General features: G+C 43.2%; 1 protein-coding gene and 1 pseudogene across 2 annotated transcripts in view; both read left to right on the forward strand.

Annotated features, from left to right (window-relative positions):
- LOC104676308 overlaps positions 1–27,853 on the forward strand; it is a 59,663-nt gene that overhangs the window by 25,135 nt on the left and 6,675 nt on the right. Inside the window, 3 exon segments of the mRNA XM_030915326.1 lie at positions 17,592–17,616; positions 21,556–21,642; positions 27,597–27,662. Of these exon segments, the coding sequence (XP_030771186.1) occupies positions 17,592–17,616; positions 21,556–21,642; positions 27,597–27,662 (178 nt within the window).
- On the forward strand, positions 25,287–25,728 carry LOC115892942 (annotated as a pseudogene). The gene has a single exon (XR_004052899.1). The product of XR_004052899.1 is annotated as an ATP synthase subunit f, mitochondrial pseudogene (transcript).

Here is a 27,853-nt window from a genome sequence, read left to right on the forward strand (position 1 = left end):
CGGAACATTCTCCTGAGGAATGTATGGCTACACTGAGGAATGAAGATTGAAAAGGAAGCAGTTGAGCAAAGGGGGAAGGAAAGCATTTTAGCCAGTCTGTGGCACGTGCTGAAATGCTAGTGTAGTCTGCCTCTAGCCAAGAGAGTACAACAGACACTGATTTTTCTTGTTAGTTAAAATAACTAAAAACAAAACACGCAAAATACATTAAACGATGTTACAGACAATGGACATTAGGCAAAGAAGATAATGATCTTTGAAAAACACACACAAAAATGGAAAGCAAACCTTTTGAATGTTTCAGCTTCCTACCTTGACAGAGATTCCAAGACATGACACAGGAAGAAAAAATTGAGGTGGGGTCTACCAGACTCTCTTGGCTACAGTGATGAAGCTTAGAGTCTGGTAAAACCAAAGCAGACAGCCACCTGGAACCAATTTTTCAACTGGAAACCTGATGTCCACCTGGTGCCTGATGTCCATTTGGAAACTGGAGTCCACCTGGGAACCGGCATTGCCTAAGACATAGTGTCAAGCTGGTGTTTGATGTTCAATGTTCACCAGGCTCCAGGTAGACACCAGGCCCCAGGTTGACACTCAGGCTCCAGGTGGACACTGGGCCCCAGATGAACTCCAGGCCCCCAGTGAACATCAGGCCCCCGGTGAATATCAGGCCTCAGGTGAACATGAGGCCCCAGGTGAACACCCAGTCCCCAAATGGAAACCAAAACTCCAGACGTCCAGGCATTAGACCCCATGTGGACATCCAGGCCCCAGGAAGTCATCAGGCCCCAGGTGGACATTCAGTCCCAGGTTGATACCCAGGCCTCAGGCGAACAACAGGCCAAGAATTCCAGGCCCCAGGTGAATAGCAGGCCCTAGGTGGACACAGGGCACCTAGGTGGATACATAAGACCTTGGTGAACATCAGGCCCCATATGGACACCCAGGCCCTAGAAGGACACCAGGCCCCATGAGGATACGAAAATTCAAATAAACACTAGGCCCCAGGCTGAAATCAGGTCCAAGGAGGACACCAGACCTCAAGTGACAACCAGGCTCCAGGGTGCTATGTGGGCCCCAGCTGGATAGCAGGTACCAGATTGACATCCAGGGCCCAGGTAAACACCAGGCCCCAGAAGAACAACAGGCACAAGGTAGACATAGGCCCCAGGTGCACACCAGATCCCACACAGATATCTAGGACCCGGGTGAACAACAGGCCCGAGGTGAAAATCCAGTCTCCAGGAAGGCATAGCCCCAGGCAGACACCAGGCCCCAGGAGGACACCAAGATACAAATGGACTTCAGGCCTCAGATGGACACCAGGCTCCAGGTGGACATCAGCCCCTAGGTGAGTATCAGGCCCCAGGTGAACACCCAGTCTCAACGTAGACATCAGGTCCTAGGTAGACAGCAGGCACTGGGTGAACACTGTGCCCCAGGCAGACACCAGGTCTCAAGTAGACACCCAGTCCCCAGGTGGACACCAGAGACCAGGCAGCCTGATAAGACTCCAGGTGGACACCAGGCTGCAGGTGGTACCAGGCTCCCAGCTGATACCCAGGTCCAGGGGAACACCCAGGCCACAGGTGATATCAGGCTCCCAGCTGATACCCAGGCCCCAGGGGAACACCCAGGCCCCAGGTAGACAGCAGGAAGCCAGTGCACCCCAGGCACCCAGGTAGATACCTAGGCCGCTGGTGAACATCAGGCCTCAGGCTGGATACCCAGGCCCCAGGTAAATACCCAGGCCCCATATGTCAGGTCATTAGGTCCCATGTAAACAACTAGGCAGCAGGAAGTCATCAGGCCCTGGTGGACACTGAGACCCCAGGTGAATATCCAGTCCCAGGTTGACACACAGTCCTCAGGGGCACACCAGGCCCTAGGAGAACTCCAGGCCCCAGCTGAAGATCAATGCCCCAGTTGGATACCCAGGCCCTAGCTAACTACCAGGCCCCAGGATTCCATCAGGCTCCAGGTTTTCATCAGGCCCCAGGTAGATACTAAACTCTAGGTGTACATCAGCAAATGCCCAGGTCCCAGGTCAAAACCAGGCCCCTGATGAACACCCTGACCCCAGGTAAACATGAAGCTTCAGGTGGACACGTGACTCTAACTGGACATCAGGCCCTGGATGGACACCCGGCCCCATATGGATACCTAAACCCCTGGTGAACATCAAGCCCCAGGTGCATCTCTAGGTCCCAAGTAAACACCTAGGCCTCAGAAGTCCAGACATCAGGCCCCATGTGGAAATCTGGGTCCCAGGAAGTCCTCAGGCACCAGGAAACACTCAGGCCTCAGTTAGATATCCGGTCCCAAGTTGACACCCAGGGGCCTAATGTCCACCTGGAGCCTGGTATCCATCTAAAGCCTGTGGTCTGCCTGGGGCATTATTACGTCCCTTGAGGACTAAGTATCCAACTAGGGCCTGATGTTCACCTGAGGCCTAGGTATCTGCCTGAAGCCTTGGTATCCTCCTTGGGCCTGAAGTCCATCTGTGACATTCTGTCCCACTGGGGCCTGGGTGTAAACCCGGTGCCTGATGTAAACCTCAAGTCCAGTGTGCACCCAGCTGGGACCTGATGGCCACCTGAGGCCATATATCCACCTGGAGCCAGGGTGTCCACTTGGGGCCTAATGCTCACCAGGAACACCTAGGCCTCAGAAGTCCAGACATCAGGCCTCATGTGGAAATCCGGGTCCCAGAGAGTCCTCAGGCACCAGGAAACACTCACGCCTCAGTTGGATATTCGGTCTCATGTCAGGTGACAAAACAAGTCTTAACAAATATGAGAATATTAAAATAATACCAAGTGTCTTCTGAGAGCACAATGTTATAAAACAATAAATCAAAAATAGCAAACAGGAAAATTCGCAAATATATGGAAACCAAATGACACTCTTGAACAATCATGGAGTAAAAGAGAACATCAACAGGATATTTTAAAAATAGCTTGATACATACAAAAATGCAAAATAAAATCAGCAGAATTTATGGAATGCTGCGTAAACATTATTAAGAGTTTATAGCACTGAACACCAACATTTTTTAAAAAGAAAGATCTGTATAAATCAATGCAACTTTACAACTCAAGGAACTAAAATAAACACAAAGTCAGCCAAAAAAAAAAAAAAAGAAAAGAAAAGAAAATAATACTGACTACAGCAAAAGTAAACAAGGTAGGGAGTAGAAAAACAAATAGAAAAAAAATGAAACAAAAATTGGTTTTTAAAAGATAAATGACATTGATCAACTCTTATCTAAGATAAAACGTTAGAATACTCAAATAGACAAAATCAGCAATTAAAGAGTAAATGTTGCAATGCATAACACAGAAATAAAAAAGATCACAGGGGATCTTTTGAACAATTATATGCCAGCAACTTGGATAACCTGGAAGACATGGATAAATTCCTAGAAACATACAATTTGCCAAGACTAATTCAAAAAGAAATAGAAAGCCTGCACAAACCATTAAGAAAAAGATGAAATCTGTTCTCAAAAACTCTTCAACCAAGAATAGCACAGTACCAGGTGGCTTCATGGGGAAAGTCTACAAAACACCCAAAGAACGAATATCAACCCCTTCTATAACCTTCAAAAGACAGAGGAACAAACACTGTCAAATTCGTTTTGTGTAGCTTGATTCCAAAGCCAGGAAAAGGAAATGCAAGAAGAGAAAACTACCACCCATATCCCTGAACAAATCTGGAGCCATTGCACTATCTGTTCTCAAAATGTACCACATAGCTATAGTAATCAAAGTGGCACGTTACCAGCACAATAAAGACATACAGACTAATGGACAGAATAGAGGACCAAGAAATAAAATGACACCTTTACAGTGAACTGATCTTTGACACAGGTGTCAAGAACACACAATGGGGAGAGGACAACCTCTTTAACAAATCGTGTTGGGACGACTGGATATACACATGCAGAAGAATGAAATTAGACCCTTATTTCACCTTATATTTCACAAAAATCAACTCAAAATGCTTAAAATACTTATGTCTTATACTTGAAGCTGTAAAACTTCTAGAAGAAAACATGAAGAAAAACCATCTTGGCATTGGTCTTGGCAGTAATTTTCTGGATATTACATGAAATGCACAGACAAAAGCAAAAATAGGCAAACGAGATTATGTCAAACTACAAATCTTCTGCACAGCAAAGGGAACAATCAAGAAAACCACAAAGCAATATTAAGAATGGGAAAAATATTTCCAAACCATATATCTGATAAGGAGTTAATATCCAAAATATATAAAGGACTTATGCAATTCAGTATCAAAAAACTCAATTAAAAATAGTCAAAAAGACTAAAATAAACACTTCTTAAAAGAATATATTCAGATGATCAAAAAGCACATGAAAAGGTACTCAAAATCTCTAGTATCAGGGAAATGCAAACAAAACAAAAATTGAGACAGCACCTCACACATGTTAGGATGACTATTTCCAAAAAGACGAACGATATCAAGCATTAGAGAGGATGTGGAGAAAAGGCAACTTTGTATACTGTTGGTATCCCATTTATAGGTACAGTCATCAGACCTGATCAAATTCAGTGAAAAAAGGAAAACAAATCAGGAATCTTGAGTCCTTTTGAACCAGGTATTTAAAGTTTTAGTTTTTTAAATCATGAAATATAATTGTTTTTAGTAGCAGTACCTTTAATATCTGATATGAGCAATCTCACACAAGGAGAAAATAGTAAATTACATCTAGAAAACCACCACTGATAAAAGAGAATAAAATTGTATCTTCTCAGGCTTATAGAATAAAAACACAGTTGCCATGAACATTATGAATATAGTAGGTGTGAGCTAAGCTACTGCATTTTTATTCTTATTGTCATGGCTGTGGGACAGGAGTAAGAATTCTGCACTGTCGGACATGTACCTGATCCCCTAATCCTGGAGACAAAAATTTGTGCTGGCCATGATCCCCGCAGTGAGAGGCACCCAGTACGACTGTGCAGTGGCGGTATCAGGTGTGGATTCCTCAGTGGGGTCCCTGCCAGGGTGGCTGTGCTCAGAATTCAGTTAAGTGTGCCAGGCTTCTTGATTAAGTATTGATGGTAGCAAAGTGTGTTTGTTTTAAGCTTAGGCAGTATTTCAGTATCACAGCCCGTAGGTTTTCCTTATGCATTAAAAGAACCATCAGGTGATAGGCTGCTCTCCTTTGAGGGCTTTCATAACATAACAACCTTTTCACCTTTTGCCTGTGTATCAGCTTTTCCTTCCTAATAACTCACCTCAAAACTTAGTGTTTTAAAACACCTAAAATTGACGTATTAATAGCTCACAATTCTGTAACTCCGCTGGGTGGTTCTTTGGGTGGCCTCGGATATGCTCGTTCATGTGCCTCTAACTAGTCGGCTTCCAGGGCAGCTCAGGGTTGGTTGCTCCAGGGGGCCTTACCTGGGGTGGCTGCTCCAGGCTCCATGGGTCTCTCAACATCCCCAGGGCTAGACTGGAATTGTTCCTATGGTCTCAGAAGGGCTCCAAGAGTTGTCTCTGAATAATGAAATCTCCCAGGTTTTCTGGTCTGGTCTCCATCTTCTATTGGTACCGGAAGATTGTAAAAGGCCATAGCTTCCGTAAAGAGGACCCGGAGGCAGGACGCCACCATTCCTAGTGGCTACCCCTAGGATTCCCTCATCTGACCTAACTTGCTGCGAGGGCCCAGCCTCGCCTGAACGCCGACCCTGACCATGCACAGGCAGCAGCACGGCCTCGCCCGCGCCCACCTCCGGCCGGCTGCGGCGCCCAAACAGGAACGACTGTGCTCATTTTTCAGTTGAAAAATAAAATCTAAGTTTCAGTGAGGTTGGAATTCGTTCAGCGCGATTGTTTCAAAATGTAGAGAAGTTCTCCACAATAGATGTTTTCTGAAGTCATGGGCTCTCTTCATAATGACATGTTGAAAAACAACATCTATGCCGGGCGCTGTGGCTCACGCTTGTAATCCTAGCACTTTGGGAGGCCGAGGCGGGCGGACCACGGGGTTGGAAGATCGAGACCATCCTGGCTAATATGGTGAAACCCCGTCTCTACTAAAAATACAAAAAAATGAGTGGAGGCGGGCGCCTGTAGTCCCAGCTACTCGGGAGGCTGAGGCAGGAGAATGGCGTGAACCCGGGAGGCGGAGCTTGCAGTGAGCTGAGATCACACCACTGCACTCCAGCCTGGGCGACAGAGCGAGACTCCGAGTCAAAAAAAAAAAAAAAAAGAAAGAAAGAGAAAAATAACATCTATTGGAAAAAATGTATCAAGGAAGACATGAGGAATTTGTTTCCATCCGGGGTAAACATAGTGAATACAATCATAAAAGCCATTGATGAGAAATGACAACAGAGGCCCCTCCCCAGGTCCGCTCTGCCCTGCTGGCGCTCCCGGGGATTGATTGTCCCTCTACCAGCAGTAGAGACTTAGGGTTATTTATGGGTGACAGATAATTTCATTGGGTTTCTGCTTACTGAAATCTCTGATCTGATTTTAACTCGGAATTTAAAAATAAGTGAGACTCCTTAGTTCCCCCAACCTCCCCTCAACCTGTCACAATCCTCTGGCTTTTTTGTTTTGAGACGGAGTCTCGCTCTGTCGCTGGAGTGCACTGGCGCGATCTCGGCTCACTGCAAGCTCCGCCTCCCGGGTTCGCGCCATTCTCCTGCCTCAGCCTCCCGAGTAGCTGGGACCACAGGCGCCCGCCACCACGCCCGGCTAATTTTTTGTATTTTTAGTAGAGACGGGGTTTCACTGTGTTAGCCAGGATGGTCTCGATCTCCTGACCTCGTGATCCGCCCACCTCGGCCTCCCAAAGTGCTGGGAATCCTCTGACTTTTGTTGGAAATTCACTATCCTGTGCTTTCAGAAGGGACATTTAAATTTTGAACACGCACAAGCACCCGCCAGTCACCACAGAGGCCGGCTGTGGAGCCAAGCGTCCTTCCGTTGTTGGATCATGGGGAGGGCACAGGGAAGGTGCCAGGGCTCCAGAGAATAAATAGGCTGGGGGAAGAGAAGAGTGGAGAGGGAGTTCTCAGGCAGCTTGGAGTAATGACTGCTTTCTCGCTGGAAAACAATATTTTAATATTTTAACACGAGTATGGTTCTACCAGTATGAATCAGTTAAGTATTAAGACTTTGTGAGTTCCTTAAGAGCAGAGAGTTTTAGTTTTCATTAAACATCACAGTTCCACAAGTCTTTATGTGCAATTTTGAAATCTAAAAATTTGAAGAAAACAAAAATTGTCTCTATAACTTCTCTGTCTGCAAAAACTGGTTTATTTTGACTTGAGACCATTTATAAACTTTATTATTCCTAAGTGAATAGTCATGATTTTCACCATGACACATTAATGTGTTTGATTGTAAGATACTCAAGATATAGGATTATAGGACACTCAGGGTCCCCCTGGGAGGTATTTTGTAATAGAAGATGCACGCACTGTTTTACTTTCCTAAAATTTGAAAAAAAAATTGCATTCAGAAGCACATCTGTCCCCAAAGATTTTGATAAAAGATTGTGTACAGATACCACCAGCTTAGTGTGTGCTCTGGGGCAGAGTGGGTAGTCAGTAAATTTTATGTTGTTCAGTGAAACTGCCTATGTGGTGTTTTTTGTTTGTTTGTTTGTTTTTGAGACAGAGTCTCACTCTGTCACCCAGGCTGGACTGCAGTGGCATGATCTCGGCTCACTGCAAGCTTCGCCTCCTGGGTTCACGCCATTCTCCAGCCTCAGCCTCCCGAGTACCTGGGACTACAGGCGCCCGCCACCATGCCCGGCTAGTTTTTTTTTTTATTTTTAGTAGAAACGGGGTTTCTCCATGTTAGCCAGAATGGTCTCGATCTCCTGGGTGAATCTTCAGTCTTTTCTGTTGTGATAATTAAACAGGAGGAGGAGATCAGGGGACTTGTCTTTTATTTATTAATCTTAAACACTTTTTAATTTAATTTTTTTGAGACAGTATCTCACTCTGTTGCTGGAGTGCAGTAGTACGATCACAGCTTACTGCAGCCTCGACCTCCTGGGTTCAAGTGATTTTCCTGCCTCAGCCTCCTGAGTAGCTGGGATTACAGGCACCCGCCACCACACTGGGCTAGTACTTGTATTTTTAGTAGAGACAGGATTCCACCATGTTGGCCAGGCTGGTCTCGAACTCCTGACCTCAGGTGATCTGCCTGTGTTGGCCTCCCAAAGTGCTGGGATTACAGGCGTGAGCCACGGTGCCCAGCCAATTTTTATGACCATGAGTGGGGACAGATTTATTAAACAGATCACAAAGACCCATAGTTTTCAGGGAAGAAATTGATAAATTAGACTATATTCAAATTAAGAATTTCTGTTTATTAAGAGACACCACTAAGAAAATGACAAAGCAAGTTGCAGAATGGGAACAGATCTATGAACATACAGAACTGACAGAGGGCTCACATCAACAATATGTAAAGAGCTCTTAAAAATCACTAAGAGAAAAATGGGTAAAAGACATAAACATGTAATTTATAAAAGCAAATACTTGAATGTGTTCAACTTTCTTAATATTCATGTAAATGCAAATTAACATCACAACAAGATAACACATCCTCCAAAATGGCTGAAATTTAAAAGGACAGAACACCAAGTGTTGGAGAGACTCTAGAGCAACAAGAACTCTCATCTGCTGGAGGGGATACTGTGTTTGGCATTGAATACTAGTTCTAGAAAGTAGCACATTTAGGACTCAAGTATTTCACTCTTAGGATAACAGAAAAACATGCACAGCTGCAGGGAAAGACATGTATGGAAATGTGTGTGGCATCATTCTTTCTAATTGGAAAAATATCTTGATACAAACCCCAAATGTGACTTCTGTTTTCCAGCTTGGAAGCTGTCACTCCTGTCCTCACAACAACAAAAAACACCTTGAACAAGCTGAACATTAACAACTTGTCTTAGATCCACCAGAGACTTGAGGCTAACAGGGCAAACCATTATCCGCCCATTGGAGAGGCAGTGAGTCCCAGCCTAACAGGATCGGAGGCTGGCCACCGGGCCAGAACCACAGTGGGAAGACTGAAATGTAAATGACAAATCCCTGGAGGCTCTGTGTACAGAAACTTGAGAATTAAGAATTAAAGGAGCCCAGTCTTAGGGGGCCCTACACTTCCATGAATCTCCAGGAGCTCTGCCAGACACTCTTGTGAACATTAGGGAAAATTCCCTCCCGCTTCCCACAGGGAAGGGGAAAAGTAACTACATTGAAATATGCCCAGGGCGTTCCGTTCTCCTTAGCAAAAGCCTGCCCCAGGGAAACCATTTCACCAGAGTCTAACCACCCTGGGCTTTAGCAGGGCCTAACACATGTTAGCATAAGAATAAAAATCATATCAAACTTTTCTTCAGAACCCATGCAAGCAAGCAAGAAAACTCCACCAACCTAAAATTCTGTATCCAGCAAAATTATCTTTCCAAAGTGAAGAAAAATACTTTCTCAGACAAACACAAATTTGCTATCAGTAGATCTGTCAAAATGTTAAAAGAAGTTATCCAGAGAGAAGAAAATGATATAGGCTACAAACTTGGATCCAGATAAAGAAAAAAAGGTTTTGGAGAAGGAAGAAAGGGACTTCCTGGTTCCCTCCTCCATGGGGCACTGGTGCCATGCCCAGCACCCAGATGCCCCTACCCAATGCCGAATAAGAATTGCTGGCTCTAAAAGGAAGAGTGGAAAACTTGTGTTCTCAACCCACAGCTGCTACTGCTACATTTAATGACACTGCAGTGAACATTGCAAGTTCTCTGGCTCATGGAGGGAAGAATCTATTCCAAAGACTCTGGGAAAAACTGTAAATTAAACAAAAATATGGTGAAATCTGTTTCCTGAGCTTTATTGATATTAATAATGCACCTTATTGGCCAGGCACAGTGGCTCACGACTGTAATCCCAGCACTTTGGGTGGCCAAGGTGGGAGGATCACAAAGTCAGGAGATCGAGACCAGCCTGGTCAACATGGTGAAACCCTGTCTCTTCTAAAAATACAATAATTAGCTGGGCGTGGTGGCACGTGCCTGAAATTCCAGTGACTTGGGAAGCTGAAGCAGGAGAATCGCTTGAACCCGGGAGGTGGAGGTTGCCGTGAGCTGAGATGGCACCACTGCGCTCCAGCCTGGCAACAGAGGAAGACCCCCTCTCAAAAAAAGAAAGAAAAAAGCTGGTCACCTTTTCACCATATACAAAAATTAACTCAGGTTGGATTAAAGATTTAAATTTAAGACCTCAAACTACAATAATCCTAGAAGAAAAATTTCAAAAGTACCATTCTGGATATGGACTATGGGAAATAATTCATGACAAAGTCTTCAAAAGAAATTGCAACAAAAGCAAAAGTTGACAAGCGGGACCTAATTAAACTAAAGAGCTGTCACACAGCAAAAGAAACCAACAGAGTAAACAGACAACCTACAGAATGGGGGGAATTACTCACAAACCATCATACAACAAAGGGCTAATATCCAGAATCTATAAGGAACTTAATTCCACAAGCAAAAAATGAATAACCCCCTTTGAAAAGGGGCCATAGTCATAGACACTTCTCAAAAGAAGACATACATGGCAGCCAACAAACATGAATAAAATGCTCATCATCACTAATCATGAGAGAAATGCAAATCAAAACCACAGTGAGATATTATCTCACGCCAGTCAGAATGGCTATTTTTAAGAAGTCAAAAAAATAGCAGATACTGGCAAGGATAAGGAGAAAAGGGAATGCTTATACACCGTTGGTGGGAATGTAAGTTAGTTCAGCCACTGTGGAAAGCAGCTTGGAGATTTCTCAAAGAACATAAAACAGAGCTAACATTCAGCCCAGCAATCTCATTACTGAATCTGTATCCAAAAGAAAACAAATCGTTCCACCATAAAGACACGTGCACTCGTATGTTTATTGCAACACTATTCACAATAGCAAAGACATGGCATGGGATCAACCTAGGTGCCCCTCAACAGTGGACTGGATAAAAATGTGGTACATACCATGGAGTACTATGCAGCCACAATAGAATGAAATTATGTTCTTTGAGGGAAAATGGCTAGAGCTGGAAACCACTAAGTGAGCTAATGTAGTAACGGAAACCAAATGCCTCATATTCTTATAGGTAGGAGCTAAACTCTGAGTACCCATGGACATGAAGGTGGTAACAATAGACACTAGGGACTGCTAGGAGTGGGAGGGAGGAAGGAAAAGGCTGAAAAACCGCTGAGTACTGTGTTCAGTACCTGGGTGTTGGAATCATTCATGCCCCAATCCTCAGCAGCACACAATATACCCAGGGAAAAAACCTGCACGTGTACACCCCGAATCTAACATAAAAGTTGAAAAAGAGAAAAACAGAATGGAGTCTCTGTTCTCAACCTATCAGTCGTGCCCCTCTTCAATTTGAAATTCTCACTATTGGCTATATTTGGGGATACCGTATTTCCCTTCTCATACTTATTTTAAGAAGCACAGAGTAATAATGTGTGGGCTTGGGATTCAGGTTTTGAAATAAAACACTGAGACTTCAATGACCTTCCTGTACATGTAAAAGCACAGCTGTCTGCATGGCAGCAGCTGGACCCCACAGTGTGGATTGTGCCTTCACCCTGGAATCTCTGCGATGCCCTCTCACCATGGTGATGGGATTAGGGATCTCTTGCCCTCGGTCCTAAGTGCCACTGTCTGTGCTGAGTTTTTCAAAGGTCAGAGCAGATTGAACCTTCGTGGTTTTGTTTTTCCTGATTTTGATTTGTCTTATGGGGATCCTGTGTTCCTGCATTCGAGGTATGTTCATCCTGGCCTGTCAAATGTGGTCTTTTCAAATTACTAGTTAATATTTTCAAAATATGTTATTTTAAAAATCCTCTGTGTTTTCCATATGCAGTTATAAATGTTTTCTGGTTATGTTTTATTCCTCACTTCATATATTTGATTCTTGTGTCAAGCAGGGTGCCTGTGATCTTTTTCTTCATTTAAAAAATATGTATCATTTGCTTTTACATCCCACACCCTTCAACGCTCCCCACCCCAAATTAAGTTATTCCCTTGGGGAGCATATGGCAAAGTCTATTTTAAGGCAGTTTTTAACCTAATTAAGAACCTATGAAATCATTACTATCAATTATCTGTTGACCATGGATATAAAACACTGAACCTTCAATAACCTTATGTGCAAAAGCACAGCTGTCTGCATGGCAGCAGTTGGACCCCACAATGTGGATTGTGCCTTCACCCCAAAATGTCTATGATGCCCTATCGCCATGGTGATGGGATTAGGGATCTCTTGCCCTTGGTCCTAACTGCCACTGTCTGTGTTGAGCTTTTCAAAAGTCAGAGCAGATTGAACCTTTGTGCTTTCGTTTTCGCTGATTTTGATTTTTCTTATGGGGAACCTGTGTTCCTGCATTCGAGGTATGTTCATCCTGGCCTGTCAAATGCGGTCTTTTCAAATTACTAGTTAATACTCTCAAAACATGTTATTTAAAAAATTATCCTCTGTATTTTCCATAGGCAGTTACAAATATGTTTCATGTTTATGTTTTATTTCTCAATTTATATATTTGATTCTTGTGTCAAGAAGGGTACCTTTGAAACTTTTCTTCATTTAAAAAGTATGTATCTTGGCTCAGGCCTGTAATCCCAGCACTTTGGGAGGCCAAGGCGGGAGGATCACGAAGTGAGATGAAGACCATCCTGGCCAATACGGTGAAACCCTGTCTCTACTAAAAATACAAAAAATTAGCCAGGTGTGGTGGCAGCTGGTGAAGTCCCAGTGTGGTGTAGTCCCAGGTACCCGGGAGGCTGAGGCAGGAGAATTGCTTGAACCTGTGAGGCGGAGGTTGCAGTGAGCCGGGATGGCACCATTGCACTCTAGCCTGGGCAACAGAGCAGGACTCCATCTAAAAAAAATCTATATATATACACACACACACATATATATACACACATATATACGTACATATATACACATATATATACACACATATATATACACACACATATATACACACACACATATATATACACAATTTCCTTTTACATCCTGCATCCTTCAATGTTCCATCCCCCACCCCACAAATTAAGTTATTCCCTAGGAGAGAATGTGGCAAAGCCTATTTTAATGCAGTTTTTCACCTAATTAAGGACCTATGAAATCATTACTTTCCAAAAGTTTGGAACAAAGCCACAGTAGTGTGGATGGGTTGCAGGCTTTTCACACAATAAAATGTACCTATCTTTGTTTTTAACATGTTTTTCCTTCCTCTCTTCTTTTTTTGTGAAATGTGTATTTACTTTGATAAATTTGCAGTAAGCCATTTCCATTCACATATTAATTTTTTAAAGTAATAAGAGTGTGTATTGTCTATGTGTGAAATAAAACACACATTTATTTTTATGCTTTGGGAGTTACCCAAAATCATTGAATTGTCAATTACAGTCAATCACCCAACCTCCTCACCTTTCCAGAGTAATCTTAGTCAAATAGTTTTTTTGTTACCCAATGAAATGCAGTATTTCAACTCAGAAAGATAAATAGAATGAATTGGTAGAGACTGTTAACTAAGAACATACAGTTTTATTTATACTCAGAAACAAGTAGATCATGTACATATATATGAAGATAAAAATTAAAAGGATAATTGTATAATTTGCATGTAGAGAGCTTTGAAAACCTGTTTACTTGTTAATGCTGTTTTGATGTAATGTGTGACTTAGTTCTCCCAAGCCATTATCCAGAGCTCTGTGCAGGAGCTCAGTGCTCATCAGTTCTGTGACTTGGAAACTGTCTAAGTTTAGATGCACTTGTATTTGTTAGTAAATAAGGCAAGATGCTATTGTTTCACGGGTTTTAGTGCAGAAGACTGGATAGATAAGCTGCTCCACCCAGCTCAGTGGTGTTCATTTCATGGTCATCTCATCTGCTGACCATGGATATAAAGCACTTATCTTCAATGACCTTCCTGTACATGTAAAAGCACAGTTGTCTTGGGAGGCCGAGATGGGCGGATCACGAGGTCAGGAGATCGAGACCATCCTGGCTAACACGGTGAAACCCTGTCTCTACTAAAAAATACAAAAAAGAAAAACTAGCCGGGCGAGGTGGCGGCGCCTGTAGTCCCAGCTACTCGGGAGGCTGAGGCAGGAGAATGGTGTAAACCCGGGAGGCAGAGCTTGCAGGGAGCTGAGATCCGGCCACTGCACTCCAGCCCGGGAGACAGAGCGAGACTCCAGTCTCAAAAAAAAAAAAAAAACAAAAAACAAAACAAACAAACAAAAAAAAAACAAAAAAAAAGCACAGTTGTCTGCATGGCAGCAGTTGGACCCCATAATGTGGATTCTGCCTTCACCCTGAAATGTCTATGATGTCCTATCGCCATGGTGATGGGATTAGGGATCTCTTGCCCTTTGCTCTGCCACTGTCTCTGCCAGCCAGGCCACCAGGACATTGTGGCAGACAGTGGTGCCCTTTGTGTGGAGGGCACTGAGTGTGTGCTGAGGCAGACACAGCACTTTTGGCAACTTTATCTGCTTCTTTCAAAACTGGGTCTGAATTTTGATAAAGTGGTTGGTTTTAGGCCAAGCAGGTGTGTAAGCCTCTGAGCCTTATTAAGCTGTGAAATCTAAAGCAGGTCATTTCACTGATAATTAAGCCTCATGAGCACTTATACTGTACACTTTACCTACATCGAATCATTCGGCCATCACCACAGACATAAGGCATGATTGATTTACTTTCACCTTTCACTGGGCAGAAAAAGACAGAGATGAATGTGCCCAAGCTTATGAGCCCCTCAGCAAAAGAGCCGAGATGGGATCCCAAGCATACGGCCCCAATGCTGAGGCTCTGAACTACCGACCTGCCCTCAGCACTCAGCCATGGGATCGTGAATCACTGTGCAAGGGAGTTCCGACATCTGCATGTATGTGTGGAATGATCTGAGCCTGCAGAGTTCCTACACGCTAGCCACATTATAGGGTGGTGTCCGTGGTCACATAGCTCAGGGCAGGTATTAATACACGAATAGTTTAGCTGTGTCACAGTCTTTATGTGAAAGGCACATAAAAGCCCAAATGCTTTTGAACTGGTTGCGGATTTTGAGTTGGAGGACAACACTTGGGACAACCGGTCACATTCTTTCAGTGCTCGGCCACTCCTCAGCACATATCCCAAAGCTGGTAAATAATGGGAAGACCCTTGATTGATATTTGATGGCATTATGAACTTCAAATGACCCCTACAGAAATGTTAAAAAAAAAAGAAAAGAAAAGAAAAAAAAGTCTGTGAACTACACAACCTGGGGACAAGTAAGAACACAAAATACCACAAAATAATTAGCCTCCTGTATCACCCTGGTTGCAACTCCCTTGACAGCTGGTTTGAAGAGCCTCAGCGCTCACCAGGGCCATCTCCCCACTATGCCCTCTCTCGCTGTGGGTTGCCTGGGCTGAACATAGGCAGCCCCTCACATGATGACTGCTAACACAAGGCAAAGGAAGACTAAATGGAAAATGCAAGGTTATAGTGATTATTTTAAAATATAAGTATTTCAGTATTTTCTGATCTTTAATAATTGATTTTTTTAGGGGAGGTTTTTTTTTTTTTTGAGACAGAGTCTTGCGCTGTTGCCCAGGCTGGAGTGCAGTGGCATGATCTCAGCTCACTGCAACCTCTGCCTCCTATGTTCGAGCAATTCTCCTGCTTCAGCCTCCAGAGTGGCTGGGATTACATGCATGTGCTACCACGCCCAGCTAAGTTTTTGTGTTTTTAGTAGAGATGGGGTTTCACTCTGTTAGCCAGGATGGTCTCAATCTTCTGACCTCATGATTCGCCCACCTTGGCCTCCCAAAGACCTGGGATTACAGGCATGAGCCACCGCGCCTGGCCCGGCCCATCCCGTTTTTTGTTTTTTGTTTTGTTTTGTTTTGTTTTTTGAGAAGAAGTCTCTGTCATCCAGGCTGGAGTGCAGTGGCGCGATCTCAGCTCACTGCAACCTCTGCCTCCAGGTTCAAGGGATTCTCCTGCCTCAGCCTCCCGAGTAACTGGGACTATAAGCACATGCCACCTTGCCTGGCTAATTTTTTGTGTTTTCTTTCTTTTTTTTTTTTTTAGTAGACATGGGGTTTCACCATGTTGGTCAGGCTGATCTCACATTCCTGACCTCAAATGATGCACCCTCCTCGACCTCCCAAACTGCTGGGATTACAGGTGTGAGCCACTATGCCTGGCTGATTATTTTCATAACCAAGACAAGAAATAAATATAATTAATGCTGGTGCATGGTATTAAATTTAGTCTTTAAAAAATTCACGCATATGTAATCCCAGCACCTTGGGAGGCCGAGACAGGCGGATCACAAGGTCAGGAGATCGAGACCATCCTGACTAACACGGTGAAACCCCATCTCTACTAAAAAATACAAAAAACTAGCCAGGCGAGGTGGCAGGCACCTGTAGTCCCAACTACTCAGGAGGCTGAGGCAGGAGAATGGCATAAACCCAGGAGGCGGAGCTTGTAGTGAGCGGAGATCCGGCCACTGCACTCCAGCCTGGGTGACAGAGCGAGACTCCATCTCAAAAAAAAAAAAAAAAAAAATTCACGCATAAACAAGGGCAGAACCCTGTACTCTCCATGATAAATGCAGTAGCAGTGTATGTGGGTCTGTGGAGGTTGAAAGGGACTTGGTAGAAGTCAGGAAGGTAGTGGCTATCCTGCTGTGCTTTTAAAGGGTCTGAAGAAGTGACAGGATGCTGTGGTTGAATCCTAGCATGTATTTTAGTATTTGTTCATTTGGAGTTTGATTATTTCTTGTTGTTTTCATTTGCCACTACCTGGAAAGCCAAGGGCTCTACTCTCATTTCATTTCTGCTCTTTCTTTGCCTTCCTTGGTCCATAAAGAGGATGGTCCAGGAGAAGCTCATTCCATGCTTGTTAACCAGGCACATCCCTAAGTTCTAGTCCCTGAGTCATTCATGAGTAGCACCACCATAAACTGACAGCCATGCTGTGTCCTTCCACATCCCCTAGGTGACTCGAAGAAGCCTTCCAAAAAGTGTGCGAAAAGGGAGCCCTACTCTACTACCATGGTAAAGTAGCCTGTTTTTGCCTAAGATGTAAATGTTATTTTCTTGGTTCCCTTATTTTTCAGTTGATATCAGCTATGGGAAAATTATCCAGTACATTATAGATGTTAGCTAATGTTTCCTTAGGAATGGAGGAGGTGTATCTTACCAACTGACACCTGATTCCAGAGGACGTACAACATTGGCAGTGTCAGAAACTACACTGCATGTTAAGGGATGTTTTCTTCAGGACCAAGCTTTCCACTTTAGATAAGAATTCTGCAATTGCAACCCAAAAATTATCTAGACAGAGACATTCTTCAAGAAAACTCCTGTGCTTTCCTAAGGGAACTCTACTCTACAGTTGGGGCTTTTGACTTGAACGTTCTTTCCCATCTTGGTTACCCAGAGTTTCCAAGTGAACAAAAGACCTGTGTGAGCCATCCATAGCATAGCCTGATTCTCAGAGTGTTTTCCTTCTCTAATTACAGGTGACTTCAGGGAGCACATTCAGTGGTACGTATTCTGGAATCACTCACTGGCTGTGAGAAAAAGATTCTGTAGGAAATGTGGAGCCTAACTGCTGGCTTTTGTCTGGAGAGCCTCTATGATCCAAGACACTTGGTGGGAATGAGAGTGTGGGGTATAGTAAAAGAAACTGGTTTTCCAGGTGACAAACTCTTTTTATCTATGTATAGTTCCTGGGAACATGTTCATATTAGGTGGCGTTCACATTAGATTGTGTGGGAGTGTGTGTATTAGTGTGGGGTGGGGTGATCTATGTGCAAGTCTGCATGATTTGGTTGTGAATGTGTGTCTATGTGTGTTTCCCTAGGAAAAAAATGTTGTGTTTACCCAGCACAACTCTCAGTGCCATTTTTCTTAATTTAATAAATCAGACCACACACTTTACTTACATTAGTTCAAACCTCATCATGCCCATATGCTGTGAGCTTGTTTATTGAATCCACATACCAGATGGAGAAACTAAGCCACATAAATAAATGTGCCCTGGCTCACTTGCTACGAAGTGAGGAGCCAAGATGTTTACTCATACGGTGCTAACGTTGAAGGCCTGAACTACAACCTCTAATTATCAGCCAGTGAAGGGATCACTATTCACCATGCAAGGGAGTTCCAGCACCCTCTATGCCTGGAATTACCGAAGCCTGCAGAGATTCCAAACGCCATCCCTCACATAAGAGAGCCTCAGTGATCTCAGAATCCAGGTAGCTATGTAGGCATCTCCCTGTAGGTTTCACATGGTCCTTAGTGGGAAATGACATAGAAAGCCCATGTTTCTGATCAAGTCACAGGTTCTGAAACACTAAGGGAGGCACTAAGTAGGACAATATGGTGCCTGTGTGTCACAGCTGGGTCTCTCCTCAAGACATGGCTCAAGTCCAATAAGAATTGGGGAAATGCTTTAGAGTCTTGGACAGAGTTATCACCACAAGCCCTCCGAGCTACATAATTTAGGGATCATGACTATTAAGTACTCAAATTACCACTTGGTTGTTATCCGGGTATCCGTCATCCTTGTGGCAACTCTCTTGTGAAGCTGGCGGGGAGAGCCTCAGTGCTGGAGTTGAGCCTCCCTTCTGGATGGACCCTCCCTGTGTTAGCAGGTGGGTGCAGGCATAGGGGTCAGCACGCTCAGTGGATTTACACACACAGCATTCAAGAGTAAGGCTGGGCTTCATTATTTACGCATTTTCAATAACTGATGATCTTCATAACATAAAATCAATGATGTACTACATTAGAATACTGTCCCTAGTATTGAATCTTGTCTCTCAATAAAGGGTTGCTTAAAGTCACATGAGATATTCCATTCAACTGATGATACATGGTACATACAGACCGTAGCAGCAGTTAAAGCAGTCATTTGAAAAGGCTTTTACAAGAAACTTACATCTGAGCCTGAAGTAGGGGATAAAAGAGGTGATTAGCTCCCCTGTGCCATGTTCCTATTACATGCGTGGTGGAGGACAATTACACAGGAATGTGATGGAGGGAACATTGAACCCATAAGACAATGGTGAGGTTAGTGAATGAGACTGGTCATTCTAGGTCAAATTTTACCTCATGCGTTCTTTCCATGCTGTCTTCCAGTAGTTCCTTCTCTTTTTTATTAACTCGGTCACTGTTGCTAAAATCCTTATTAAAAGAGGACAAAGCTCTGTAATAACATAAAAGCTTATAAAGTTGTGATAGCTCAAATTTTACAAAATACTGGGGGCTTTTGCCTGAGACCTGGGTGACCTAGTTGTGTAAGAATGGGAGGTTCCTGTGAAGACTACTGGACTTCTGGAAAGAAAGATCTAAGTTATCTCTCTGTGATATGGAGTTAGTCTTAAAGCCAGGGACATGGTAGTCTCTGAGAGCAAGCAGGGGGTCGCAGAAGAACACAGAGAAATAAATAATGTGGGTAATACATATATTTATAGTATCTAGAAGAAAACATCAAGATGTACATTAAAATATATCTAGAGTTTTGACAAAGACAACTAAAATATAAGAATCTTTAAAACTCACAAGGCAAATATCAGGACCACATGGCTTCATATTATTTCTACCAAACAGTAAAATAAACATAGCACCAATCTTGCAAACACACTTCCAGAGAATACACAGAGTAAATGCAGCCTTACTGCCTGATTATTTCCAGAGAATCTTGATTGCACGCCTGCAATAACAGACATTACAGAAAAGGGGAAGGACAGAAACACTTCTCTGAAGGTAGAAGTCAAACCCTGAAAACAAACATTAGCAAACTAGCATCAGACTTTTTCTCAGAAAGGAAAAAAAATGAGATTTTTTGGGGGGATTTCACTAGGGTTCATGGGGAGAGAATCAGTGGCTTTCTAAGATCGCTGTTAAAGGGTTGAGAAAAGAGGCAGGGCCACTGGGTTAATGGAAGGGACATTTGGTGACAGAGGAAAACAGAGCTTGGGGTGAACATCAGAGAGGGTGCTGTGGCTGTGGAGAGGTCTCTGTAAGAAGAGACAGGACTCTGTCCCCTGCCACAGCAAGGTCTAGGGATGGATGTGGAGTGTGTAAATTAGAAACTGAATTTGGATGTGGAAAGAATGAGCAGAGAAGGCACACCTAGAGCCGGCGCAGTCACTGCCCATTCTTAGCCAGACCTTATTGCAGGCGGCTCTGATCAATAGTCAAGGAGGCAGTGGGGGTTGCAGACATAATTCATTAAACCACCAAAGCACCAGCGCACATGGCCACTTTTCCAGCTAATTCACAGTAGCTTGCATATTCAGGTTTGATCCGGTGGAAGGGAAGTTACTCTTTGCAGACCCATCTTCTGACAATCATTTTGCAATGTCAGAAGGTCTGAGCAGCCTTAGGAGGCAAGCAGACCTTGGTCCCTCCGTGTAGTCACTGGAGGAGACAGTCACTGAGAGGCAGCTGACAGGGTGAAGGGAGAGGGGAGGAAGGCCACAAAGATGACAGCCTTTAAAATAAACTGTCATATTCAGAAGGTCAAGGATCTGAAAGAGGAAGGAGAATTCTTTATCATTAAGGACCTGTCCTTATCTCAGGCATCTCCTCCAGAGCATCACCTTTGTCCACCCACACACCTCGGGCTAGGAGGACTGGAGAAAGACAGTGAGGAGGTCTCTTGGGTCTCTGGCACAGGGCGTGATGTAGAGGTGTCAGTTGTTCAGGAATCTCCATCTCTAGGGAACCAAATACATTTCCCATCTCAGATCCTTCACTCATTGGGGTTGGGATTCTGCTCGTCACTTATCATCTCTGAATGTCAGCACCCTCAAGTGTAAAATCTCAGCCACAGCCCCTCCTCTGCCCTCCCTGCAGGGCTGATGTTCTCCATAAGCCATAAGGCATCATGCCCACGGAAAAGCCGAACAGGAAACCATGCGCCACTGCCCTGGAGCCATCCAAGCACCCTCTCCATATTCAGCCACTACTCAGTGTCCAGCTTATTCCTCCTGGCATGTAGTAAACACTTAGAGAACACTACTGATGTACTAGTCCTCTCTTAAGGTTTTCCTGTATTTAGTGATTTTTTAGCCCTATACTGTGATACTAAGAAGTAGGGCCTAAAAACTATTCCTAAAATTTCATTATGACAGTGCAGAGGACTGAGGGCAGAGGGACGACATGAGCTTGCCAGGTCCACATGGCTTAGTGGAATTTGAATCCGGGCCCCCACTCTGCACCAGCCCCGCACTCGCAGTCATCCTGCTGTGTTCTCTTCTCCCTGAAGGCACTGCCCACGGACTGTCTGATAGAGGTGTTGAGTGCTCACTGAATCACTTTGATTCAGCAGGCTCTGCTTGGAAGCCTGTAAAGAACAGGATCATAAGTTTAAACTTAAAACTGATTATCACTATTTTCCCTCTGGTCTTCTGTCAGCAAGATGTCAACAGCCCTCTCTATTGTAAATGCATTAACCAGCATCTTCTCTCACAGAGGTTTTAAGAAGATACACCGCGTACACCATCCAGCGTCGGAGGCATCATGGCTTCTGGGTAAAGAAGAAGACCTACCCACAAGAAGGTATTGTGGAAGTTCATTAATTAAGTTGATTTAAGAATCGCAATTGTGGGGAGTATTCAGAGTCCCATATATAAGAGGAAACTATGAAGAGATTAAGCCATATTTTTTAATGTATCAGAGTTCTAATTCGCCTAGTCAGTAAGTATTACTACAACCACAAAAGTAAGTATCCACTTAAAAGTCAAATTTGGTTCATTTCATGACAGACAATGTTTCAAGCTAATGTCTAGAACTTACCTGGTTGTTAAACATTAGCATAGATCTCCCTGAAAGAGTGGTGCTATATTATTATTTTTCAATTGATATATTTCTTTAGAGAGTTTTAAATTGACATAAAAACTGAGCATATGGCCGGGCATGGTGATTCACACTTATAATCCCAGCACTTTAGGAGGCCAAGGCGGGCAGATCATCTGAGGCTGGGAGTAGGAGACCAGCCTGGCCGACATGGTGAAACCCTGTCTCTACTAAAAATACAAAAAAATTTAGCTGGGTGTGGTGGCGGGTGCCTGTAATCCCAGCTACTCAGGAGGCTGAGGCAGGAGAATAGCTTGAACCTGGGAGGTGGAGGTTGCAACCAGCTAAGATCACGCCATTACACTCCAGCCTGGGCAACAAGAGTGAAACTCCATCTCAAAAAAAAAAAAATTGAGCATATAATACATGAAGTTCCCATATTATTCTGTCTCCTCACCCTCACTTCCTAATTTCACCTATTATTAACATCTTACATTACTGTAATACATTTGCTAATAATGAGAAAATATTGACACATTATTATCTGAAGTCTATCATTTGCATAATATTCTTTCTTTCTGTTATACATATATATGAAGTTTGAAATATTTATAACATTATGTTCATCTTTATGGTCTCATAAAGAATATCTTCACCTCTTAAAAATCCCCTCTTCTCATTAATCTCTGTCCTTTCTCTGCATAAACCTTGGCAACTATTAATATTTTTACTGTCACTTCAGTTTTGCCTTTTCCAGAATGTCATATAGTTGGAATCATATATTATGTAGTTTTTTCAGATGAATTTAGTTCACTAAATTGATGTATACTTAAGCTTCCTTCCTGTCTTTTTTATGCCTTAATAGCAAAAAATGGCACAATAAATCACCAAATAATATTGTATTAAAGGAATTTTTGTCTTTGTATTCACCTGTTGAAGAATTTGGTAGATTTCATGAGAAACCATCTGGGTCTGGTGCTTTCTTTTTCAGAATGCTCTTAATATGAATTCAACCTATTTAATAGAAATAAGTTTATTCAAATTATCTAGGATTCTAGTGTGACCTTGGAAAGATTGTCTTTCAAGGACTTGATACGTTGCACTGAGGTTACCAAACTTACCAAACTGCGGTTATAGAATTGTTTATAATATTCCTTGATTATCCTTTGAATGCCCAACAGTTCAGTGGAGATGGCTCCTCTTTTATTTCTGAAGTTGGTCATTTGTGTTATCTTCTTTTTCTTGGTTAGCCTGCATAGAAGTTCATTCATTGTAATGAGCATCTCAAAGAACCAGCTTTTGTTTTTATTGATTTTCTGATGATTTCAGTGTTTTAATTTTATTGACTTCTGTGATGTTGTCTCTTACTTCTTCTACTTGCTTTACATTGCTTTCCTTTATTTTCTACAGTTTCCTAATTGAAACATGATATTACTGATTTTAGATCTTGTGATTTTTAATGTATTGCATCCAATGCTATAATTTTCCTCTAAGGACTGCTTTTGCTACATCCAGAAATCTTGTCAAGTCACATTTTCATTTAATGTAGTTAAAGGTTTTTTTTTCTTTTTCTTTTTTAAATTATACTTTAAGTTCTAGGGTACATGTGCACAACATGCAGGTTTGTTACATATGTATGCATGTGCCATGTTGGTATGCTGCACCCATTAACTCGTCATTTACATTAGGTATATCTCCTAATGCTATCCCTCCCCCCTACCCCCTCCCCACAATAGGACCCAGTATATGATGTTCCCCTTCCTGTGTCCAAGTGATCTCATTGTTCAATTCCCACCTATGAGTGAGAACATGCAGTATTTAGTTTTCTGTTCTTGCAATAGTTTGCTGAGAATGATGGTTTCCAGCTGCATCCATGTCCCTACAAAGGACATGAACTCATCCTTTTTTATGGCTGCATAGTATTCCATGGTGTATATGTGCCATATTTTCTTAATCCAGTCTGTCACTGATGGACATTTGGGTTGATTCCAAGTCTTTGCTGTTGTGAATAGTGCCGCAATAAACATACGTGTGCATGTGTCTTTATACTACCATGACTTATAATCCTTTGGGTATATACCCAGTAATGGGATGGCTGGGTCAAATGGTATTTCTAGTTCTAGATCCTTGAGGAATCGCCACACTGTCTTCCACAATGGTTGAACTAGTTTACAGTCCCACCAACAGTGTAAAAGTGTTCATATTTCTCCACATCCTCTCCAGCACCTGTTGTTTCCTGATTTTTTAATGATTGCCATTCTAACTGGTGTGAGATGGTATCTCATTGTGATTTTGATTTGTATTTCTCTGATGGCCAATGATGATGAGCAATTTAGTTAAAGGTATTTTTAATTCTCTATTGAGACTTCTTCTTTCACCCATGAGTTATTTAAAGGTGAATTGCTAATTTGTAAATATTTGGGGATTTTCTGGTTCTTTTACAGTTGTTGATTTTTTGTTGTCAGGTATGTGTTGCAAAAGCGGTTATCTATCTCATCTTGCCACCACCCAAGATGGCCCAGGATGTGGGCTCTCCCTGAGTGTATCTTTGGCAATCTGCCAGCCTGATGTGGTTGGCCTCCTTCTTTAGTCTGAGCTTGCCTTCTGCTTAGAAAGAGCCATTCTCAGTTCTGGCAGAGAGTTTTCCCAAAACTGAGAAGGTGACATTCTTACTCCCCAGTGCAGCCTGCACCTCTGACCTGTGGTCAGCAGACAGGACAGAGGCCCTCAGTAGACAGAGTCCAGTGGGGTCTCTGACAAAAGTGCATCTTCAGAGTCTGCACCTACCCCCTGTGACCTCAGGCAGGCTCTGTGTCCTAAAGCAGGAGGAACTGTGCGACCATCCTGATTGGAAATTTGTGAGGATCACCATGTTACTCAAGTAAGGTCTTTGGAAAGTGGCGTATTACTATTGTTTGTTAACTGCTTGCTGGTGGCCTGGCTGGGCCACACCATGTATGAAAACCAGGACCCCTCAGCTGGTGTGGGTGTCTGTGCAGCCTGAGACCCTCAGGTGAACAGCCTCGTGGCAGCTGTCTTTTACCCTTGCCAACATCAGTGCCTCCTTGTTCCTGGGCACTGCTTTCTCTGATGGGTACTCCACTGTTTTCCTACACCTCAGTGACTACAGTTGGATGTCTCTTCTGGAATCTAGGCGAGGGGGCATCAATAGCAGTTCTGCTGTGGCACTGCCCTCTTTCTTAGCTTGTCTTGCTCTGTCTCAGGCTCCCTCTAAAGATCCCACCCTTCAGGTTCTTCCACAAGTTTCTTATTGAAATCCAAGCAGAAAAATATGACCAATATGACCAATCCTATACCCACTGAAGACATAAATGAAGAATTAAAACAATTATCCATGGACTCTTCCATATAAATACCTAAAAGTACAGGCACAGCGGACACCAGGACTCCAAGATGGCGTCAGTCATACCAGTGAAGGACAAGAAACTTCTAGAGGTCAAACTGGGGGAGCTGCCAAGCTGGATCTTGATGCGGGACTTCAGCCCTAGTGGCATTCTCGGAGCCTTTCAAAGAGGTTACTACCGGTACTACAACAAGTACCAAGTACATTAACGTGAGGAAAGGGAGCATCTCGGGGATTACCATGGTGCTGGCATGCTATGTGCTCTTCAACTACTGCATTTCCTACAAGCATCTCAAGCACGAGCGGCTCCGCAAATACCACTGAAGAGGACATGCTCTGCACCACTCCCCGACCCCATGACCTTGGCCTGAGCCCCTCCGTGAGGAACACAATCTCGATCGTTGCTGAATCCTTTCATGTCCTAATGGGAATTAACCTCCAAATAAAAGATGACTGGTAAAAAAAAAAAAAAAAAAAAAAAAAAACCTAAAAGTAATTTCTAAAAAAAAAAATCAAGGAAGATGTAATACTTTTCCATAAATTAGAATACCCAGCCAGGCACAGTGGCTCACGCCTGTAATCCCAGCACTTTGGGAGAACAAGGTGGGCGGATCACAAGGTCAGGAGATCGAGACCATCCTGGCTAACATGGTGAAACCCCGTCTCTACTAAAAAATACAAAAAATTAGCCGGGTTTGGTGGCGGGTGCCTGTAGTCCCAGCTACTCGGGAGGCTGAAGCAGGAGAATGGTGTGAACCCGGGAGGCAGAGCTTGCAGTGACCTGAGATTGCACCACTGCACTCCAGCCTGGGAGACAGAGAGATACTCTGTCACCAAAAAAAAAAAAAGTTTCCCTCACCCACACCCACCTTCTCTCTTGCCCACTGGCAGTTAATCCCCACTCCCATCTCCAGCCCTAAGCAATACTGCTGTGATATTCCAGCTCCATAAATTTCCTGCTTATTTAATAGAAATGGACATATATATATATATATTTATATATATTTGGAACCTGACTTCCTTTAGCACACTATGTTTGAAGTCAATTGATGCTTTAGCACGTGCTGGTAGTGTGTTTTCCTTCAGAGTCTGCTGCGTTTATTCATACAGATAGTGTTTATTCATTTATCAGTTAATGGACATTTAATTGTTTTTGTTTTTTGCTATGATGAGTAATGTAGCTTTGAGCATTCATATACAGTCATGTAATGCATAATGACATTTTGGTCAAAATAGATATTTTTTTTGAGATCCAGGCTGGAGTGCAGAAGCACAATCTCGGCTCACTGGAACCTCCGCCTCCCAGGGTTAAGCACTTCTCATGCCCCAACCTCCCAAGTAGCTGGGACACCCAACATATGCCACCACACTCGGATAATTTTTGTATTTTCAGTAGAGACAGGGTTTTGCTGTGTTGGTCAGGCTCGTCTCAAACTCCTAGCCTCAGTTGATCCACCCACCTCCGCCTCCCAAAGTGCTGGGATTATAGGCATGAGCCGCCGCACCCAGTCTAAATTTTTTAAGAAACAAGAGAACTGTATTCTAAATTAGCTTTGCCAATTTATATTCCTACAATGATGCATAGCACTAATTTCACTGCACAATGTATGGTAGGCCCCAATATGTAAGAAATGGTGAAAGTAACACATAAAGATTAGTATAGAACAAATAAGATTATCATTGTCGCTATCATCTTTGTCAAATTCTCCAAGCAATCTAAATATGCTTGGCAACATAGCTGAAAAAAGCATTATCAGTTACATTTATCAGTAACAAAGATATACATTTGAAGGGGAAAAACACTTGTACTAACAACACAAGGTCAGAATTAACATACAAATTCTCCTGGTCACTTTGGAATATTTAATTGCCCGAAGAAGTGTTTTGTAGACAAATGCTCTACGGAGCACCTGAGGTAGGGGGAATCAACAAAACTCGGGTTTTAAAAGTTACCTGGCTTTACGGCATGAAATTTTGTTGGAGGACACACACCTTGTGTGAGCGAGGTGCCTCAGTGTGTGTGGACGTGTTGGAGGTACAGCATAATGGTGGCTTCCTCCAGAAAGGGACATTTGGGGTGGATTCATTCCATCTAGACAACACAGCCTGATGTGGCATGCACATGAATGGAGGTGAAATGGACAGCAGCTGAGAGGATCAGTCCTGACAAAGCCAAGGTGAAAAACCTGGGAACCCCTCCAGGTGCAAAGACTTCAGTTGAAAAAGGAGGTGGCCCCAGAAAATACTGAGATGGATCAGTAATGCACAGGAGACAGAGTTCTTGGCCCTGCAGAGTGAGTAGTGTGGATTCTCAAGTTTTCTCCTCTCTCCATTGATTTCTCTCCCAATGCAGACGACTTCCATCATACAGTCTTCAGCAACCTTGAAAGATTGGATGAGCTTTGGCCCAGTCTTGAAAGTAAAGGAAGGCAGCTAGCAAGACTGGCATCTGGGCTTGGCTGTGCATGTTTTCTATTGTGGGGAAATATATATAACAGAATACTTATAATTTGAACCTTTTAACCAAAGTGTGCACATGGTGACATTCAAAATATTCACAGTGTTGCATAACTAATACCACTATCTACACCCAAAATTTTGATGATTTCT

Source organism: Rhinopithecus roxellana, chromosome 13 (assembly GCF_007565055.1).
Source record: "Rhinopithecus roxellana isolate Shanxi Qingling chromosome 13, ASM756505v1, whole genome shotgun sequence".
Classification (NCBI taxonomy): domain Eukaryota; kingdom Metazoa; phylum Chordata; class Mammalia; order Primates; family Cercopithecidae; genus Rhinopithecus; species Rhinopithecus roxellana.